Consider the following 22,500-nt stretch of genomic DNA (forward strand, 5'->3'; position numbering starts at 1 on the left):
CTTCCGGTTACCAGCCGACCCGCTCTATCGGGGGGTGACTGTCACTCGTTAAGGTGTTTGATGACACACTGGCAAGAGCACGCTCCAATCGTTAGTCCGCCACACACCCCGGCCGCTGGCGCCACGGAGCGTGGGGAAGGAACAGCCTCACCGCTCTGAGGAGCTCCTGGGCCCCCAAACACCTGTGGATCAGGGGGAGACACGGGGCCCCCAAAGACCTGTGGACCAGGGCGGGACACGGGGCCCCCAAAGACCTGTGGACCAGTGGGGAGACATGGGGCCCCCAAAGACCTGTGGACCAGGGGGGAGAGATGGGGCCCCATAAGAGATGTGTATCAGGGGGGGACAAAGGGCCCCCAAAGACCTGTGGACCAGGGCGGGACACGGGGCCCCCAAAGACCTGTGGACCAGTGGGGAGACATGGGGCCCCCTAAAGACCTGTGGACCAGGGGGGACACGGGGCCCCCAAAGACCTGTGGACCAGGGGGGGGACATGGGGCCCCCAAAGACCTGTGGACCCGGGGGGAGACATGGGGCCCCCAAAGACCTGTGGACCAGGGCGGAGACATGGGGCCCCCTAAAGACCTGTGGACCAGGGGGAGACACGGGGCCCCCAAAGACCTGTGGACCAGTGGGGAGACATGGGGCCCCCAAAGACCTGTGGACCAGTGGGGAGACATGGGGCCCCCAAAGACCTGTGGACCAGGGGGGAGACACGGGGCCCCCAAAGACCTGTGGACCAGGGGGGAGACATGGGGCCCCCTAAAGACCTGTGGACCAGGGGGGAGACATGGGGCCCCCAAAGACCTGTGGACCAGGGGGGAGACATGGGGCCCCCAAAGACCTGTGGGGGGGGGCAGGTGAGCTCACTTTTTTTTGGGAGAGACATGCTGAATAAATACGTTTTCAAACTCAGAAATAATGGTTTCAATAATGGTGATTTCAATATTGACCAAAATAATCTTATGATTATGATTTTTCCCATAATCGAGCAGCCCTACCGTCCATCCATGTACAACTCTACAGCGACGTCCATGAAACACGTGGCCTTAACCTTTGACCCTTCCCCCATGACCTCCTGACCCTCACCCTCTATCCCTCTCCCTAACAGCAGTGTGATGACACGCGCAGTAAGCATTATCTGTCAATCAAGGGTGGATGGCCGAAATCCCTCAAGGCCACTCCATCAATAATAATTGATAGGGGTCTTTCACTGCGCATCAGAGCGATTGGAACGTTGAATAATAACCTGAGCATGAATATACAAAGGGATGGCTGGTACTTATAGTGTCATGTTATATAATATTCATTCCCCGAGCTACAACAATCAATAATCAATGGAGGACATTGAATATGGCTGTGAGCGCACCCTTTCAGACCCTCAGCCACCCAGACATGGACCAGACATTAAGAATCCTACCTTCCTCAGTTTCGGCGGATTGGTTGACTGAATACCTGGAGAAGAACCTCTACTACTGGGCAGGGAGCTTGAGTGATTAAAAAGAAACGAAATAAAGAAAGCGAGAGATGGAGAGAGATGGAGAGAGAGAGCAAGAGAAAGAGAGAGAGGGGGGGAGGAGAAAAGAAAGACTACAGATATAGAAAGATGGAGAGAGAGAGAGAGAGAGAGAATAGAAAGGAAAGACTACAGATAGAGAGAAATAGAGTCAGAAAGGGGGAGAGACAACAGAGCGAGAGAAAGAGAGAAGCCCCCTCTTTCTTTATGTATGCTTTCCCTTTTAGGGAATACTACTGCTGTGTGTGTGTGTGTGTGTGTGTGTGTGTGTGTGTGTGTGTGTGTGTGTGTGTGTGTGTCTCTCCTTTCTAAACTAATCAGGGCATCTCTGTTGATGAGCCCTGGGCTGTAAGACTGTTTTCATTCTCTCTCTCTCTCCCTCTCCCCCTCTCCTTCCCTGTTACTCAATATTATCCTTTTCTCTTTCTCTCCTCCCACCTCCTGTGGCAAAGGACCCCCCCCCCATCATTCTTCACCTCCTCTCCTTGTTTCGCTTCATTTAATATCCTCTCCATCTCAACTCCTTCCCCCAATTCTCCTCTATCCTTCTATTCTCTTTCCTCTTTCTTTCCCTCCTCTCTTCCTCCCTCCCCCTCACCTCGTTCCCTCCCTTCTCTCTACCTCCTTCTCACGCTCCTCTCTTTCTCCTTCTCTCCTTCCTCTCTTCCTCCTCCCTTCCCTCCCTCCTCTCTTCCTCCCCTCTCTCCCTCCTCCCCCCTTCCCTCCCTCCTCTCTCCCCCTTCTCTCCCTCCTTCTCTCTACCTCCTCTCTTCCTCCCTCCCCCTCTCCTCCTTCTCTCCCTCCTATCTTCGTCCTCCCCCTCTTACTCCTCTCTTCCTCCAATTCTGCCTCTCCTCTTCCTCCTTCACTCCCTCCTCTCTCCATCCTCTCCTCCTTCTCTCCCTCCTCTCTCCATCCTCTCCTCCTTCTCTCCCTCCTCTCTTCCTCCTTCTCTCCCCCCTTTCTCCATCCTATCCTCCTTCTCTCCTTCCTCTCTCCCTTCTCTCCCTCCTCTCTCCCTCCTCTTTCCCTCCTCTCCTCCTTCTCTCCTCCTCTCTCCCTCCTTCTCTCCCTCCTTCTCTCCCTCCTCTATCCTCCCTTCCACCTCTCCTCCTTCACTCCTCACTTTATGATCGATCTCCATCTTCTCTTACCCCCTTCTCCCTCCTCCTTGCTCTCTCCTCCTCCGCTTACTTTCAATCCTCTTAGCTCCTCTCTCTCTCTCTCTCTGCTCCCTCCTCCTTTGCCCTCCCCTCCTCCCATAACTCTTATTTACCTTTTATGTTTCAGCCGTTTGAAGTCCAGAATAAAAGCATGGAAATATTAGAATGCCTGTTGAGCACTCAAAGGGTTTCAGATGGTAAAGCCTTGCTCATACGCACGTGCGTTCCTGCGTGTTCGTCCGTGCACGTGCGTGTGTGTTTGCATGTATAATACAGGTCGTATTTCATTTTTGTCATAATCTTGACCTGACTCTGCATAAAGTCACTGCCAGAAGCCATTACCAGTTGGCTATGGGATCATAAGATCTATTTTCAAAAGAAATTAACAAAATTAGTCATGGTAAAATAAGTTCCACTGAGGCCGATAGCAGACTGATTTCTGATGATTCTGCAACGATTCGATTGGTTGTCTTGCTCGCGGTCATCGTCACGGCCCCTTGGCCCTGCAAGGCCGAGAGAGAGAGAGAGAGAGCGAGAGAGAGAGAGAGAGAGAGAGAGAGAGAGGTTCATGTACGGACCGGAGACATGGAGGTTTGCTCCTCTGGAAGGGGGGCGAGGAGAGGCCCCGGCCCGGGTACCTCAGGTCACAAACCAAGCGCTCCCGTGGCCGCTCAGGCGTGGGGGATACGGTGAATAATGCACGCCGGTTCTGTCTCCGTTCAACGCAACTGGCCGCTCCAAGTAGAACCACAGAGAGGAGAGAAAGAGTGTGTGTGTTTGTGTGTGACCTGTACAATATGTGAATGTTCCCCTCTGGACAGTTTGGCAGCAGACCCACACGCAGCAGATGGCCAGTGTGTTACTTCAGAAGACGCCAGTTTTCCTCAGTAAAAGTCCTGCAACGAGCCAGCTTTTCAAAGTAAAAGTCCTGCACCAAGCTAGATTTCCAAAGTAAAAGTCCTGCACCGTTTCAGCTTTCCAAAGTTAAAGTCCTGCAGCGGGCCAACTTTCCACAGTAAAAGTCCTGCACCAAGCCAGCTTTCAAAAGTAAAAGTCCTGCAGCGGGCCATCTTTCCACAGTAAAAGTCCTGCACCAAGCCAGCTTTCAAATGTAAAAGTCCTGCAGCGGGCCATCTTTCCACAGTAAAAGTCCTGCACCGTGCCCCCTTTCCAAAGTATAAGTCCTGCACAGAGCCAGCTCATTTCACCCTTGACTGAACCTTTGGAGTTGTGCTCTATGGCAAACTCTAGGGCTTTTATTTTGTAACCCTGGAGCACTCATCTCTTTGTATCAGTCGATGGAGTCAATGACAAGTCTTTTTTTAACCTATTGTGTCGTATAAATAGACTTCAGTCACTTAATGGCTCATGATCAATGGCTGACGTTCCCCCTTCAGTCATCACACACTCACACACTGGGGGGTCAGCTCCTCAGGGGAAGGTAATGCTTCGCCTTCTTGCCCAGGGGAACCTAGCCGGGAGGAGCAGGGAATCGAACCGGCAACCCTTTAAACAGTTTACCCTTTAAAAAGTATTCTAATGCTCATACTTTTCCCGTACTACAGTTTGAACGGGAGTGAAAGGTACTGGAGGTATCGACAGCGTTGAGCAGAAAGGCTGTTCTCTGGCAAAATAAAGATGAAAAAATACGGCAGATTTCCGTGTAGCGATGCATTAACACAGCCAGGGTCAGGGTTTAGATTCCCACCCAGTGCGGAGAAATGTATGCGCACACGGTACAGTAAGACTTTGGATACAAGCGTCCTAAATTTAGAGGACCTTCAGTCTTCACACTGTAAACGTAACCAGCACACGGTCGCGGTCCGACTGTTCAACCCCCTCTACACCCCTCTGTGACAGGAAGTTATGGTCGAGGTTCAGGAAGTTCAGGTAATATGCTGCTCCAGATCGCAGCAGGTCAGAGACACACGCCCAGAGTATTGTGGCCATTCGTCACGGCTGTCAGAAGGGAAGTTATTAAAGTTATCTGTTTCCTGCCTTCGCTGGAATGTCTCTCCACAGCGCTAATCTCTGAACCTTAAAGTACCTCTAGTACAGCGTCTAAACTATGATGGGTTAGTCTAAAAACAACACTGAACCAATAGATAGGAGTGCTACTTTGTTTGATCGACGGTTTTATAGTTTGAGTGATTGGCCCTTGAAATTTGAATACAGTTCTGTGTAGCAAAATTGCAGTCTGGTTTTCTCACGGTGCTTCTATTTTAGGAAAAATGCCCTCTGGTATATTCTTTATTGCTTTTCTCTCACTCTCTCTTTTCAGTTTCTAAGCTCTCCAATACAACACTCGGTGTGACAGCTATGGTCGTCTTCGTTATCATATACACCAGACAAAAACAACACGTAACCCCTCATCTGTCTCACCTGTATTCTAGAATTTAGAATTTCCAATACAGCATCACCGGAGTTTGGCGCATTGAAGGTTGGATACCGAGTGTTCTATACTAGAAACAACCTCTATGGTAACTTAACGTTGAGCTAACCGTTGGCCATTCCTTACTCACATCCCACCATCATCATGCTAGCTTCAAAGCTAACGTTGAGCTAACCGTTGGCTAGTCCGTACTCACATTCCACCATCATGATGCTAGTGTCAAAGCTAACGTTGAGCTAACCGTTGGCTGGTCCGTACTCACATTCCACCATCGTCATGCTAGCGTCAAAGCTTACGTTGAGCTAACCGTTGGCTTGTCCAGTACTCACATCCAACCATCATCATACTAGCTTCAAAGTTAACGTTGAGCTAACCATTGGCTAGTCCGTACTCACATTCCACCATCATCATGCTAGTGTCAAAGCTAATGTTGAGCTAACCGTTGGCTGGTCCGTACTCACATTCCACCATCGTCATGCTAGCGTCAAAGCTTACGTTGAGCTAACCATTGGCTTGTCCAGTACTCACATCCAACCATCATCATGCTAGCTTCAAAGCTAACGTTGAGCTAACCGTTGGCTAGTCCAGTACTCACATCCCACCATCATCATGGCCACGGAGAAGATCTTCTCGCCGTCAGTGGAGGGAGCGATGTTCCCAAAGCCGATGGTGGTCAGGCTGGTCATGGTGAAGTAGAGCGAGGTGATGTACAGCGAGTCCTTTCCAGGGCCGCCCTCCCACTTGCCGGAGCCACTGGCGTTGAAGCGGTAGGGCGAGCCGATACTCAGCGCCAGCTGGTAGAGCCAGCTGTCCATCTTGATGGTGTTGGTGAGCTCGTCGATGACCTCGTAGTCGCCGATGCTGTACCTGCGGCGGACATGTTGGAAGCTTGTGTTCATTTGGTATCACTTTTAACCCCCTTCCACCAACGCAAACCCGGTGCTGGTGCTGGGTTGGTGCTGGTGCTGGTTCAGTGTTGGTGCTAAACGCCAACTCCACCAAGAACCTAGCTTGATTTTCCACAGACTTCAGGGCTAGAGTAGAGCCACGTCAATGCGTCAGAGCATACGACCCCGTTGTCCTAGCAACACGTCAGGACGTTAAAATTACGCTAACCCAGTACTAGACATCACTGGTTCTTGTTTCTGGACCAGCGTGGAGTCAGAACCTGTTTGTCTGGCCCGGAGCCAGGATTATTTATGTGGAAAAGCCAAGAACTGGTTTGAGAGTGTCACTGGCTCTGAACCAGCACTGGAACCGCGTTGGTGGAAAAGGGGTACATGGGTGGGTTCAGTATCAGGCCCTGTGTGGCAGCATCACTGTCTTGTGTTTCGGCAGTGGAGCAACGTGACGCTCACTCCCTGAAGACCTCTCTTCTGTGATGATTTTTACTGAGATTAAAATTTCAAGCAGAGGCTAAAGTTTTTCTACACATTCTCGACAAGGAAGTGACGCAAAGAAACGATCTGATCTGGGTACTGCAGACTATTTGAAGAGGAGATTTTCTTTCTGTGTCTCTCAATCTTTCTCCTCCTCCCTCTCTCGACATGTCAGGACATACCAGTTGTGCCAGATTATATTAAAAATAAAAAATAGCTGGTACAAGTCATTTGAAAATCTGCCTTTTCCTGTGTTTTAGGGACATCATGGGAAAATGTGATGTCGGCTTAGCTCAGCTTAGCTCAGGAGGTAGAGCAGTTGTCTTGCAACCGAAAGGTTGCTAGTTCTATCCCCAGCTCCTCCTAGCTGAGTGTTGATGTGTCCCTGAGCAAGACACTTAACCCTAACTGCTCCTGACGAGCTGGCTGTCGCCTTGCATGGTTGACTCTGCCGTCGGTGTGTCAATGTGTGTATTAACCGATGTAAGTCTCTTTGGATAAAAGTGTCTGCCAAATGCCCTAATTGTAATTGTCAGTGTCCACCAAGATGTGTGCTGGATAGATCAGTCTCCCAGCCTACCCAGTGGACTGCAGCAAACGTTGCTCATCTATCCTTCATATATCTGGGTGGGCACGCCCCCTTGTGATGTCACTATTGCACAGGGTTGTACCAGCTGATCACACCCACACCTGGTGGCATGAGATGAGCCTTTTAAAGACACACTCCAGTTTGATTGACAGGTGCCGCCATGGCCCGGGGCCACTGGTTTGGGGGTCGTACCAGATGCAGGCCATCCAGTGGGCCACCAGTCCGAACACGCAGACCAGCAGGACCAGCACGGCAGCTCCGTACTCCAGGTAGTGGTCCAGCTTCCGGGCCACGCGACCCAGCCGGAGGAGCCGGACCACCTTCAGGGAGCTGAACAGACTGCTCATACCCTGGAGGGAGGGGGGGGGGGGGGGAGGAAGGAGAGGAGAGAGGGAGGGGAGGAAGGAGAGGAGGGAGGGAGGGGAGGAGAGGAGAGGGGGGAGAGAGGAGAGAGGAGGGGAGGAGAGAGAGAGAGGATAGGAGAGGGAGGAGGGAGGAGAGGAGAGGGGGGAGGGAATGAGGGGAGGGGGGGGAGAGAGGGAGGAGAGGAGAGGGGGAGAGAGGAGAAAAGAGGAGGGAGGGAGGGAGGGGAGGGAGGGAGAGGAGAGGAGAGGAGAGGGAGGGAGGGATGGAGGGAGGGGAGGAGAGAGCGAGAGGATAGGAGAGGGGGGAGGGAGGAGGGGAGAGGGGAGAGGAGGAAAGGGAGTAGAGAGAGAAAATAAATAGAGAGCAAATAGACAGAGGAGAGGAAAAGGGGAGGACGAGTAGAGACAGCAGAAGTAGTGGGAGGGAGGGTGGGGGTGATGAATGGAGAAGAGAGAGGAATAGAGGAGGGAGGAGAGAGGGAGGAGAGGAGGAGGAGAGGAGTTGATGTTTAGCTTCAGAGCTGAGTCACGGTGGTGTAATATTCATGTTTCGCCATGTAGCAGACAGCACGACACGATGGATGTAAAGTGGAGACACGGTGCTGCTGGAGCCATGATGCAAGTACAGCTGCTTCACTCTGGTTCGACCCAGCAGAGAGGTTCTGGGTCAGATCGCCCATGTCTGACCTGGTCTGATCTGTGGACCCCATAGAGCAGGATGCCCTCTAACCCCTACCTGTTCCTAACCACAGGTATCTGTTTACTGTGAGTCGCTGTTGGTTAAAGCAAAATGAATAGATAGTCAATTTTAAACTGACGATACCAACCCAGTTTCCGCACACAGTGGACACTAGCTCTGCCAACATGACATACATGATTTATGTTTGAATAGATGAACAAGTGAACAATGTCTCTAATATTCATGATGGTTTGGCACAGATGAGTAGAGACAGATAGACAGGAGAAAGGCTCGTAGGCATGCCTGTATATATACATACATGCAAGACATTTGAAGACAAACACACACACACACACACACACACACACACACACACACCTCCATCTGTCTGAACTTTCCAAAGAGTCTGGGCTTTTCTTCGCTAGGCGTCCCCTGAACACAGAAAACACAAAACCATCCACAACGCTCAGTCTAATAAACACAGTTTCCTCCTGTCAGAGCTCAGCTCCTGCAGTACGACCATGTGGGTTTTCCTGGGGACCAAAGTACACATTGTGGTGTTGGTTTGAACACAGCCAGCGCAGTACTACAAAACACATGTTCCTCTGTTTACCAGCATCTGTTCTGCTTGGCTTCCGCCGACTACAGCAGAATAAACCGGATCTCCACTCCTCCAGGAAAGCTCCACTTTGTTCCCCGGGATAAAGCCGCAGTTCAGACGGTGCGTTTTCTAAAAAGCTAGATAGCTCAGAATGTACGAGGGCTGCGCTGCTGACTTCCTGCTTGGGCTCAGCAAAGCCAGCAACACCCACAGCAACGGAGAAGCGCTTGGAACAAGTCGGGACCCAAAGTGTTGCAGGGCACCCAATGGGTGGCCCCAGGGGGAATCGAACCCGGAACCCTGGCAGTTTGAACGCCTTGCTCTACCAGTAGGAATCGAACCCTGAACCCAGACAGTGTTAATGCCTTGCTCTACCAGCAGGAATTGAACCCTGAACCCAGGCAGTGTTAATGCCTTGCTCTACCAGCGGGAATAGAACCCCTCACCCTGGTCGTGTTAATGCCTTGCTCTACCAGTTCAGCCGGTTGCCTCTAGTCATGGTGTATCCCCAGGTTCTGCTCTCTCTCATTAAAATGACACAGAACGAGTCCCTCTGATGACCACAGGGAGAGGCTGTCTTAACTCCCAGCCAATGGAATGGCTACCTCGGGAATTCTGAGGCCTTGCATACTCGATATACATCTGTTGGTCTGTCTCTCTGTCTCTCACCACACACCAGACTTTCTAAAGGACAGGTCGGTCTGTACTTCCGTCCCCTAGTTCGCTCTCTCTCTTTCTCTCTCTCTCTCTCTCTCTCTCCCTCTCTCCCTCTCTCCCTCCCTCTCCCCACCTTCTCTCTCACTCTCTCTCCCAACTTCAAAGGCCCTCCCCTGGGACTTCTCTCTCACCACATCAGATGTAAATCCGTCTGAACTAACGAGTCGCTGGGCTGCCGGGACGCAACATAGCGGGCCGGCGCTACGCTAGCCGGCCGGGAGTATGCTAGCGGGCCGGCGCAATGCTAGCGGGCCGGCGCAATGCTAGCGGGCCGGCGCAACGCTAGTGGGCCGGCAGTATGCTAGCGGGCCGGCGCTATGCTAGCGGGCCACGTCTTACTGCTGCTGATCACTTCAGCACCGGAGCCACGTCAATCAACTGATGAGACACACTAGACTATAGTAGAGTACAATAGAGTAGACCAGGACACACTAGACTATAGTAGAGTACAATAGAGTAGACCAGGACACACTAGACTATAGTAGAGTACAATAGAGTACACCAGGACACACTAGACTATAGTAGAGTACAATAGAGTAGACCAGGACACACTAGACTATAGTAGAGTACAATAGAGTACACCAGGACACACTAGACTATAGTAGAGTACAATAGAGTACACCAGGACACACTAGACTATAGTAGAGTACAATAGAGTACACCAGGACACACTAGACTATAGTAGAGTACAATAGAGTAGACCAGGACACACTAGACTTTAGTAGAGTACAATAGAGTACACCAGGACACACTAGACTATAGTAGAGTACAATAGAGTACACCAGGACACACTAGACTATAGTAGAGTGGCAAACACTAGAGTAGAGAATAAAACACTAGAGTAGAGTAGAATATACTAAAGTGTAGTATAAGACACTTGAGTAGAGTAGAATATACTAGAGTTGAATATACTAGAGTAGACTAGAATACACTTGACTCGAGTAGAGCAGAATATAGAGAGTAGAGTAGAATACTCTAGAATAGAGTAGAATATAAAAGAGTAGAGTAGAATACACTAGAATAGACTAGAATAGAGTGGAGTAGAATACACACCTCCAACATCCCTCCATCACCCCTCCATCTCTCTCTCTCCCATCCCTCCACCCCTCCATCATCCCTCCATCATCCCTCCATCACCCCTCCATCTCTCCCCCTCCATCATCCCTCCATCATCCCTCCATCTCTCTCTCTCCCATCCCTCCACCCCCCCCCTGGATGTCCTCCAGCAGTGAGCCCTCTTTTCATCTTTATTTTGATCAGTCCATCATTAGCCTGCCCTGTTTCATCCTCTGCTCCCTGTGATCTCTCAGGTGGACTCCCGTCAGAACGGGGCTCCGTGCACGTACGACCGCACGTTGTCCGCAGAGAGGGAGCGCAGAGCGGAGTGTGTGCTGGCTGCAGCCTGGCACTCCACAACCTCCTCCTCCTCCTCCTCCTCCTCCTCCTCCTCCTCCCCCCTCACCTCTCCTCCCATCTCCCCTCCTCCTCCTCCTCCCCCCTCACCTCTCCTCCCATCTCCCCTCCTCCTCCTCCTCCCCCCTCACCTCTCCTCCCATCTCCGATCCTCCTCCTCCTCCCCGCCTCACCTCTCCTCCCATCTCCCCTCCTCCTCCTCCTCCTCCCCCCCTCACCTCTCCTCCCATCTCCCCTCCTCCTCCTCCTCCCCCCGCCTCACCTCTCCTCCCATCTCCCCTCCTCCTCCTCCTCCCCGCCTCACCTCTCCTCCCATCTCCCCTCCTCCTCCTCCTCCCCCCCTCACCTCTCCTCCCATCTCCACCCCCACACCTCTCCTCCCATCTCCCCTCCTCCTCCTCCTCCCCCCCTCACCTCTCCTCCCATCTCCCCTCCTCCTCCTCCTCCTCCCCCCCTCACCTCTCCTCCCATCTCCCCTCCTCCTCCTCCTCCTCCTCCTCTTCCTCCTCCCACCATCACCTCTCCTCCAAACTCCCCTCCGCCTATCATCTTTCATCTGCTCCTCTCCTCCACCTCCTTCGCCCAACTCCTCCTCCTCTCCCCCTCCTCCCCCTCCTCCCTCCCCCCTCCCTCTCCTCACCTCCTCCCCAGCCTCTCAGACTCCAGGGAGCTTCGCTCGTGTAAATATTTGTGTAAATGTTACATCATCGTGTTTACAACTCTGGTAATACTCTTATCACTGCTACCGCTGTGTGTGTGCGTGCGTGCGTGCGTGCGTGCGTGCGTGCGTGCGTGCGTGCGTGCGTGCGTGCGTGTGTGTGTGTGTGCGTGTGTGTGTGTGTGTGTGTGTGTGTGTGTGTGTGTATGTGTGTGAGTTACTGTGTGTGTCTGTATAGGTATGTGTGTGTATGTATGTATGTATGTATGTATGTATGTGTATGTTTGTGGCTGTTTCTGTGTGTGTGTGTGTGTGTGTGTGTGTGTGTGTGTGTGTGTGTGTGTGTGTGACCAGGGACCAACTCAACTGTACTGTGATTTAGATTCTGTAGAATCAAAATGAAAAACACTCTTGTGTATTGCACCACCTCTCCCCACCCGCAGATAACCAAACTAACTCCCCCATCCTCCCTCCTTCCCTCTCTCACTCCCATCTCCATCCCTCCCTCTCTCTCTCTCCTCCCTCTCTCTCTCTCTCTCCCTCTCCATCCCTCTCTCTCTCTCTCTCCCTCTCCATCCCTCACTCTCTCTCTCTCCATCCCTCCCTCTCTCTCCCCTCCCTCTCTCTCTCTCCCTCTCCATCCCTCCCTCTCTCTCTCCCCTCCCTCCCTCCCTCTCTCTCTCTCTCTCCCCTCCCTTCCTCCACTCTGCCAACTCTCTCCACTCCGCCTTCTCTCTCCTTCCAGACAGCCATCCAGCCGTTCTAAAAATAGGCCAGTGTGTGTGTGTATGAGTGTTTGTGCTTGTGTGCATGTTGTCTCTGCCTAATGTTAATTAACTCGCCATCGATTGCTTTTTTAATCTCCTCAGCAGACAGACAGACAGACAGACAGCCAGACAGAGATACAGACAGAGATACAGACAGACAGATAGAGATACAGACAGACAAACAGACAGAAGTAGAGACCGACAGAAGTGGGCTGTGATGTCATGGTAGTGTGTAGGGAGAGGGATCTTTAGTCGGGAGGGCAAAGACTCTGATATTATTGCCTGACTCACATAGTGCTGGAGGGCGGGGGGGGAATCAGCGATCCAGCTGGGAACCACAAAACATCCGCTTCCTTGGCACGTCTCAGATATACGGACTCAAATGCCTCCTATCAGACATGAACACAGGATTTCCTCCTTTGTCCACTTAAATGTCTTCGACTGCTACAACAGGTCCCCCGCCTGGACCCGCAGAAGGCCTGGGAGCCAGTAGGCGGGACTGGATTGACGTGTCCATGAATCCATATCCCATTAGTACAGCTTATGCTGTCCCTCTGTACTTCTGAAGAATGGGCCGGATGTCTTTGGAGTCGCGCGTGGCGACAGCGTCGCGGTAAATCAAGGACGGGATTTAACGGGAGTCCCTGATGAAAGGAAGGCGTACCGAAGTACACAAATATCCACGAATACTTTGCTTTCCTAGTATGCATGTAGCTGACGTCATCCTGACCGGCAGCGCAACGCTCCCGTCTACGTGAGTGGACGTGTTCCCGCGGGATTTCGAGCCCTGTGTGTTTTCGGGCCCCCTAGTGTAGAACACCGACCCAACGGCGAGGCTGATGGTCAAGTCTAGCTCAGGGGGCTCTGCCGAGGTCGGGCCCGGCTGCGGCAGCGGCCCCACGGGCAGGGGGCTGAACGGAGGAGGGATGGAAGGAGGAGCAGCCGATCTAGATGACTTGATGTCAGACCTGGGAGCACCTGGGAACACCAGGTGCTCCCAGGGCGGCAGTAGCTCAGGAGCTAGAGCGGGTTGACTGGTAACGGGAAGGTTGCTAGTTCAATCCCCGGCTCCTCCTAGCTGAGTTTCGAGGTGTCCCTGAGCGAGACGCCCTCACCCTGACTGCTCCCGACGAGGGTGACTCCACCGTCGTTCTGTGAACGTGTGAATGAATGGTTGCAAGTCGCTTTGAATAAAAGCGTCTCAAAATCCCCGTAATGTAATGTAAAATGTAAGGTCAACCTCGGGACGGAGTCACATCGGGTCAGCTGTGGACTGGAGAGGAGGCTGAAAGGCCAAGGAGACAGGTAACACACACCTGTCTCACGCACGTGCAGAAACACACACACACACATGCAGAAACACACACATCAAGTGTGGAGATACACAGCAGAGGCACAATCTCTCACACTAACAGAAAACAGAATCACACCCACACCTACTTAACTCACACACTAATACCTGTGTTCACAAACTATGAAATAATGACTAATCTCACAGAGAGGAGAAGGGGCTGGCATTTTTGTTGTCATGGAGACCGTTTATGCTCCTCACAGCCTATTGATTAGTGTGTTTGTTAAGCTTGGACACTAATGAACTCTAACCAATCAGACGGAGAGGCCCTGTAATGGATTCACACACACACACACACACACACACACACACACACAACTCCCTCTGACACTCACAAACACACACACACCTCCCTCTCAGATTCACACACACAAAAACTCTTTCTCACACACGCAGACACACACACACACACACACACACACAAGGAACACATATCTGAGCCACACACACCTGACATTCAAACAAACAAAGCACGATCACACATCTCAACCACACTCATTTAAAAAATGTCATGCACATAGGAACTCTCAAAGACACACAGACACATCTCTGTCTGTCTGTCTGTCTCTCTTCCTCAGAGAAACACACACACACACACACACACACACACACACACACACAGCCTCCCCAACAGTGTGCTGAATCCATCTGTGAGCTACTGATCCAAAAACATAAAACTCGAAACATCGAGGATAAACCCTTCTCCTGCGCACAGAGCCCGAAGCCTCCTCTCTGCTGCTTCCTCCGCACTAATTAAAGAGGACAGAACGCGCGTTCCTGTGAGCCCGCGCACGGGGGGGGGGGGGGGCACCCCTCACATAACACCCCCCGCTGGAGGCGTACAGGGTCCACCCTACCCAGACCAGAACCCAGGGGCAGAGAGGTGTTGGCTACGTTAGCATGTTACCTCGTCCTTCTGGCTGCACTCTGCGGAGCCAAACGCATTACTGAAACAACACCGACAGGGTACTTTGCTCACGGAGTAACGGGGAGTAATTAGTTTGTATCCTCAATGTGTGGGTTTATGTGCTAACTGGAAATGGTTCAATTAAGAGTCGGCCGTCTGGGAGCGTAAAGACGTCTGTTCCGTGGATTTGAAGGCTTGCATCACGGGTTTAGATCAGGACAGCAACAGTAGCTCGGAGAGGCCTGGTGTAGCCCGTAGCCTAGCATGGCCTAGACTAGCGTAGCATGGCGTTGCATTGTATTGTCCACTCTAGTGTGTTATAAAACTAGCAAAGCATAGCGAAGCCTAGACTAGTCAAAGCCTGGCCTCGAGTAGCATCGTCCAATCCAGTGAAGCATAGCCTATTATAGCCTAGAATAGCCTAGCATAGCCTAGCGTCGCATAGCCTAGCATAGCACCAGCCTAGCATAACTTTGGCCGTAGCCGCTCCATCGAGCATCCAAAGTAACAGAAGGGAGATGATTCAGAAGGGAGGGTTGACCCCTCCCTCCGCCTTCTCTCTCTCTCCCCCCCCCGACCCACTCACCTCATCCACGTTCTCGAAGGCGTTGATGATGTCGTAGGGCAGGCAGGACAGCAGGTCGATCACGAACCAGGTCTTCAGGTAGTTCATGCGGATGAGCTTGGGGTCGGAGATGACCTCGCCGCCGGGCCCCACGAAGGTGGTGTGGAAGTTGAGCACGATGTCCACCAGGAAGATGACGTCCACCACGCTGTCCAGCACCAACCACACCATGTTGTTCTGCTTGGTCTTGAAGGACACGTTGTAGGGCACCATGATGGCCGTGTAGAAGGTGAGCACCAGGATCACCCAGTCCCAGGTGGTCTTGAAGGTGCAGTAGTGCAGGATGATATGGGGGGGGGTCTTTGGGGCCTCCTGCTTGTATTGGGGCAGGATGTCCGAGTTCAGCTGCAGCACCTGTGGGGGACATTGACTGCGTTTAGCAGACGCTTTGATCCAAAGTGAGTTACAACAAAAGTGCGTTCGTCAGAAGGAAGTGAAACCATAGATCGCTGTCGGTACAGTAAGGGAGTAAATAGAAAGTGCCAAGCAGTGACTGAATTCTTAGGTTAACCCATTCCCCGTGTACAACAGAGGTAGCTAGGGTAAGATGCTACACAATGCTAAGTACTATTTTTAAGTGCCAGGACGTACAACGTTACAATAGGTGCGTACATTAAGTGCCAGGATGTACAACACACAATTAGTGCGTAAGAGGGTTGCGGGGAGGGGGTGGGGGGGAGAACTCTGAATAAGTGAGTCTTGAGTCTCCGTTGACCACCATTAAGGCTCAGTCCTTACGGATGTGACCCAGGTGTGATTCCTGCCCGTGGTCCTTTGCTGCATTTCTTCCCCGTCCCTCGCCCAGACCGTCCTGCCTAACTCACTGTATCTTCATGAATAAAGCATAACAATCCTGAAGAGATCAAAAATAAAAAGACCTCAGGTACTACTGAAGTACTACCAGGAGAGAGAGAGAGAGAGAGAGAGAGAGAGAGAGAGAGAGAGAGAGAGAGAGAGAGAGAGAGAGAGAGAGAGAGAGAGAGAGAGAGAGGCTGGGAGAGGGAGGGAGAGAGAGAAAGAGAGAGAGAGAGAGACAGAGAGAGAGAGAGAGAGAGAGAGAGAGAGAGAGAGAGAGAGAGAGAGAGAGAGAGAGAGAGAGAGAGAGAGAGAGAGAGAGAGAGAGAGAGAGAAAGAGAGAGAGAGAGAGACAGAGAGAGAGAGGCTGGGAGAGGGAGGGAGGGAGAGTGAGCGAGCGACAGACAGACAGACAGGACAGGAAAGACAGAAGATGAAACCAATCATAGATCCAAAATGTCATGAATCTGTCTCTCCCTCTCTGTGTTAACTTTGCAAAGCCTTTAAATCTTTTCAGACTCCAGTGAATGTACTTTATGAATACATTAAAGACATCATACTGATATATTAATATATTTCAAACACGTCATATAAATATTAACTTGGCATCAAGCGAGCGAGCGAGAGCGAGAGAGAAAGAGAGAGAGAGAGAGCGAGAGTGAGACCACAACAACCCGTATTGCTATATACGACTAAAAAGCATTATAACCATTACATACTCCACCAACCCCACCACCAACCCCACCACCAACCCCACCACCAACTCTCACCAACGAGACCACTGGTTAGGAGCCTCTCGGCATTGTGGGAAAAAAACGACCGAACAAGCCCTCCCAGTCAGGAGAGAAGGAGACAAGATGGCGGTATGGAGGTTGACCTGGCCGGGGGGGGGGGGGGGGGTTAGGGTCGGGTGGGGTGAGGGTGAGGGAGGGGAGGGGAGGGGTGGAGGCAGTAATGCTGCACCTCTCTCTCTCTCTATCTCTATCACTCGCTCTCTATCTACCTCCCTCTCCCATTGCCTCCTCTCTCTCTCTCCCTTTCTCCCTATCTGTCTCTCCCTCCCTCTCCCATTTCCCCCCTCTCTCTCTCCCCCTCCCCTCTCTCCTCTCCCCTCCCCCCCCTCCCTCTTTCTCTCATTTAATTCCATTCAGCTCTCCCTCCCTCTTCCTTATCCTCACTTCTCTGCTGCACTTCAATCTTCTCCTCCTCCCCCATCTCTTCAGTTCACCTTTGACTCTTTGGTTGGAGAACCACTTAAACTCAACCTGCTGCCCCAGGTGTGTGTGTGTGTGTGTGTGTGTGTGTGTGTGTGTGTGTGTGTGTGTGTGTGTGTGTGTGTGTGTGTGTCTGTGTGTGTGTCTGTGTCTGCGTGCGTGCTTCTGTGAACGTGTTTGTGTGCGTATGCGTGTGTTTGGTTGTGTGTGTGCGCGTGTGTATGTGCGTGCGTGTTTACTATCTTGTTTTATTTTGCTGACGGAGTACAGCTGGATGAATGTTACAGCTAAAAGGTTTTCCTTGACAAAAAGACATAAAACCAAACCACTAAATCCACATTGTTCACTTCCAGGAGTGAGAGCGTAACAGGAAGTTGTCCACCCCCCCCCGAGCCTCCTTCATGTATATTCATATTATGATTCATATTCATGAGTCCTCAGTGCAGTGGTCTACCTAGCCTGACTTTACCCAGTCACGCTAATCTGTGTGCGAGTCTGTGTGTGTGTTTGTGTATGCGCATGTGCATGTGTGCGTGTGCTTGCGTGTGCTTGTGCGTGAGTCCACATGTGCATGTGCTTGTGTGTTTGAGCGTTCTGGCGTGTGTGCATGTGTGTGTTTGTACGTGCATGTGCGTGTGCGCATGTGGGTGTGTGTGTGTGCGTGCCTGTTTGGCAGTATGCGTGTGCACGTGCATGAGTGCACGTGTGCACGTGAGTGTGTACGTGTCGGAGGTCACGTGTACATGTGTGTGTGCACGCTGTCCCCACCTCGGCCAGGCGCGATGGTTTGTGGGTGGTGGTGGTGGTGGTGGTGACCTCGTGCTGGCTGTGTGTGTGCGTATGCGTGTGCGTGTGCGTGTGTGTGTGTGTGTGTGCGCGGTCCCCACCTCGGCCAGGCGCGATGGTTTGTGGGTGGTGGTGGTGACCTCATGCTGGCTGATGGGCGCCAGCTGCTGCAGCTGAGTGTTCCGGTTGGCCGTCAGCGCCCGCGTCAGCCGCGCAAACTTAGTCCAGCCTGCAGACAGAGCACAACGCACGGACACTCAGTACCCCTTACCTTAAATACACCCTTACCTTAAATACACCCTTAACTTAGTCCAGCCTGCAGACAGAGCACAGCACACGGACACTCAGTACCCCTTACCTTAAATACACCCTTACCTTAAATATACCCTTAACTTAGTCCAGCCTGCAGACAGAGCACAGCGCACGGACACTCAGTACCCCTTACCTTAAATACACCCTTACCTTAAATATACCCTTAACTTAGTCCAGCCTGCAGACAGAGCACAGCGCACGGACACTCAGTACCCCTTACCTTAAATACACCCTTACCTTAAATATACCCTTAACTTAGTCCAGTCTGCAGACAGAGCACAACGCACAGACACTCAGTACCCCTTACCTTAAATACACCCTTACCTTAAATATACCCTTAACTTAGTCCAGTCTGCAGACAGAGCACAACGCACAGACACTCAGTACCCCTTACCTTAAATACACCCTTACCTTAAATATACCCTTAACTTAGTCCAGTCTGCAGACAGAGCACAACGCACGGACACTCAGTACCCCTTACCTTAAATACACCCTTACCTTAAATATACCTTTAACTTAGTCCAGTCTGCAGACAGAGCACAACGCACAGACACTCAGTACCCCTTACCTTAAATACACCCTTACCTTAAATATACCCTTGACTTAGTCCAGCCTGCAGACAGAGCACAGCGCACGGACACTCAGTAACCCTTACCTTAAATACACCCTTACCTTAGTCCAGCCTGCAGACAGAGCACAGCGCACGGACACTCAGTACCCCTTGCCTTAAATACACCCTTACCTTAAATATACCCTTAACTTAGTCCAGCCATACACCTCATCTTAAATACCACTTACCTTAGATAAACCTTATTTCAAATACGCTTTACCTTTGAACCCCCTTAGCTTAAATACATCCTTACCTTAAATACACCTTATCTTTAAACCCCTTTAGCTTAAATACAACTTATCTTAAATACACCGTACCTTAAATACAGTTTACCTTAAAAAACCCTTAGCTTAAATACACCTCACCTTTAATACACCTAATCTTATATATACCTTACCTTTAAACCCCTTTAGCTTAAATACATCTTGTCTTAAATACCCCTTAGCTTAAATACCCCTTACCTTAAAAAAACTTACATTAAATATATCTTACCTTGAAACCACTATATCTTAAATACAAATCCTATCTTAAATACAGACCTTAACTTAAATACACCTTACAATAAATATTCCTTAATTTATAAACTCCTTAGCTTAAATACACCTTACACTAAATACTTACCTTGATACATAAAAATAACTTACCTTGATACAAAGTATCTTAAATACAAACTGTGTCATAAATACACACCATAAATTGAATACACACCATAGCTGAAATGTACACCCTAACTAAAATCCACATCTTAAGTAGACTTTACCAACTAAGTCCACCCTAGAGAGAGAACACACACAAAAAAAACCTGTATCTTAAAAACACATCTGAACTTCGAGACGCACATCCCCTTAGAGATACCTAAAGACACTTTAACCTTAAGGTAACCTGTCTAAGACAAGCCCCTGCTGTTCCTCATTCCAATTAGGCTCCTGACTAGTGCTGGGGTTCCTCTGAGATGCCCCCCCCCCCCGCTTGTTTCTCGTGATAAACTCTCTACATGAGTACAACTAGAACCACCCTCTGTCAGCAGCGGCATCCAGATATCTGTTCTGCTATAGAATGTTTTTAAAAGACCGGGGATAAAACACACAGGATATACTCCTAAGAATAAAGAAAAAATGATATACTCTCTCTCTCTCTCTCTCTCTCTCTCTCTCTCTCTCTTGCTCGCCCACCACTCCGTGTGGAGTCACCTTGTCTTGGGAGTCAAAGTATCTGGGGGCCGAGGCACGGCTGCACCCTGCTAGGGTGTTTGGTAACGTAACGTAGAGAGAGAGAGAGAGAGAGAGAGACTGAGAGAGAGAGACAGAGAGACAGAGTGACAGAGAGAGAGACAGAGAGACAGAGAGACAGAAAGACAGAGAGACAGAGAGAGAGAGAGAGAGAGAGAGAGAGAGAGAGAGAGACAGACAGACAGTGACAGAGAGACAGAGACCGAGAGAAAGAGACAGAGAGAGAGACAGAGAGACAGAAGGACAGAGAGACAGAGAGAGAGAGAGAGAGAGAGAGAGAGAGAGAGACAGAGAGAGACAGAGAATGAGCCAAGGTGGATAAACTGTCCCGCTCTGAGAGTAAAACAAGACGAGAGGCGGCAGCAGAACAAAGAGCACCCATCGACCATCGACCGCTCCCTCGGAAGAACAGCAAAGTCAACTTCAAAAGAACCCTCCGCAACCTTGGGTCAGACCGGCCACTTACCCCCGGGGCGGGGGGGGGGGGGGGGGGGGGAGGAGCAGTACTGTACCGACAGGACCAGGAGGAGGGGGACCACAAGAGTCCTCCTACAGACTGGAGGAGGTCCCATCTACCCTGGAGGGGAGGGGGGTAGGAGGTCTCGGTCTAGGTGCCCAGAGAGTCTGGTGGTCAGGGTGAGGTCCTGAGGCTGAGACCCTCATCTCTATCTTATCTCTATCTTATATCTACCTTATCTCTATATTAGCTATATAAATCAATATGAATCTTAAACCTATCTTAACTACATCAACCTATATCAATCTTAACTTTACCTTATATCTATATCTATCTTATCTCTATCTTAAAGCTATATCAATCATATCTCCATCTCTATCAATCTCACCTCTATCTTATCTCCACCTTATCTATATCTCTGTATTACATGGTACCTCTATCTTATCTCTATATTATCTCTATCTTATATCTATATTATATCTTATCTCTTATCACTATCTTATCTCTCTTATCTATATCTTATCTATGTCTAGTATATTATCTCTTATCTCTATCCTATCTCTCTCTTATCTCTGGTTTATGGTGGGTTATTCTGCGTGCCTTTGACTGATATCTGTGATTGCCTGCAGTCCTGCGTGTTCATAAATGAGACTCCTAAATAAAGTCTCTAATCCGATAAACTGCTCCATGATGCACGGCAGATGTCCTCTAGTCTGAGAAGAGAGACTGAGTCGTCTTTTAGGAAAATAACAACCATTTGTTGAGTCCTTATTAGCTGAAAGAGTGTTAGCTGCGCTGGAAGGGGTTTACTAGACAGATGCTGGAGCGGAACTGATACACGACACAACTACAAAACATTTAGCCATAAAATAACGACAGAGACAGACTGTTTGCGATTCAGAACACACACACACGCCAGACACACCCAAAGGCCTTCCCAGCATGCATCTGTACAGGGACCGCCACGAGCCATACGCCGAATCGCCTCTCATACACAAGCGAGGCGGGATTATGCGACACGCTAATGATTATAAATAGATGGAAAAGATAATTTAAAACAAGATAAACGACCCCAAGATAACCTGATTTAAATGAAAGATAAACTGAGCTATGTGGTGCTCATCTAAACTTTGCTAAAATATGAAACACAATATAACCCAAACATGCTATGATACACAAAGTTAAGCTCAAATATGAGAAGATGAATTTACATAAAAAGATTACGAATAAAATAAAGTCAAATAAGATTAATTTACATAATGTAAGCCGAGATTTACTTAGTCTAAAATTTGATACGAAGAGCCAAGACGAGATGGGTCTTTTGTAGATCAATGAAATCCTGGAAAACATCTTAAGAAAATAAAACCAAGTCTCAATCTCTGGACCGCGAATACTCTCTGCCTCAGAGACACCAACTCCCACAATCCTCTCTGCCTCAGACACCAACTCCCACAATCCTCTCTGTGTGGTACCACAATGCGCTGTGATGCACTTTCTCTCCAATGATCTGTTGTCCTCTTGTCTCCTTCTCCTCCTCTCTGTATTTATACACGCGTGTAGAAATAGACCCATCGATTGATCGATGGTCGATCCAACCCCTGCTCCCCACTGATGAACACACACAAATGCATACACACACACACCCACACACACACTCAGACACACACACACACACACACACACACACACACACACACACACACAAATCACCCACACACACACACACACACAAATACATACACAAACACCCACACACAGACAAACGCACTCACACATACACAAACACCCACATACACGCACACATACACACACATACACAAACATACTCACGCAAACACACACACAACCACACCCACCCACACCAACACACAACCACATAATTAATAATTGAATAATAATGATAATAAAAACATAATATTGATCATTTTCTTCATTTGAATATCCTGATTATGTAAGCTCCCCAGCGAGTGGGTCT

General features: G+C 50.1%; 1 protein-coding gene across 1 annotated transcript in view; it reads right to left on the reverse strand.

Annotated features, from left to right (window-relative positions):
- Nucleotides 1-22,500, reverse strand: part of kcnh5b (potassium voltage-gated channel, subfamily H (eag-related), member 5b) — a gene marked incomplete at both ends in the record, with an annotated part of 73,863 nt that overhangs the window by 40,607 nt on the left and 10,756 nt on the right. The window contains 4 exon segments of the mRNA XM_079752218.1: nt 5,667-5,938; nt 7,232-7,389; nt 15,084-15,476; nt 18,019-18,146. Coding sequence (XP_079608344.1) covers nt 5,667-5,938; nt 7,232-7,389; nt 15,084-15,476; nt 18,019-18,146 — 951 coding nt within the window.

This window comes from Pollachius pollachius (assembly GCF_949987615.1).
Source record: "Pollachius pollachius genome assembly, chromosome: 15".
NCBI lineage: Eukaryota > Metazoa > Chordata > Actinopteri > Gadiformes > Gadidae > Pollachius > Pollachius pollachius.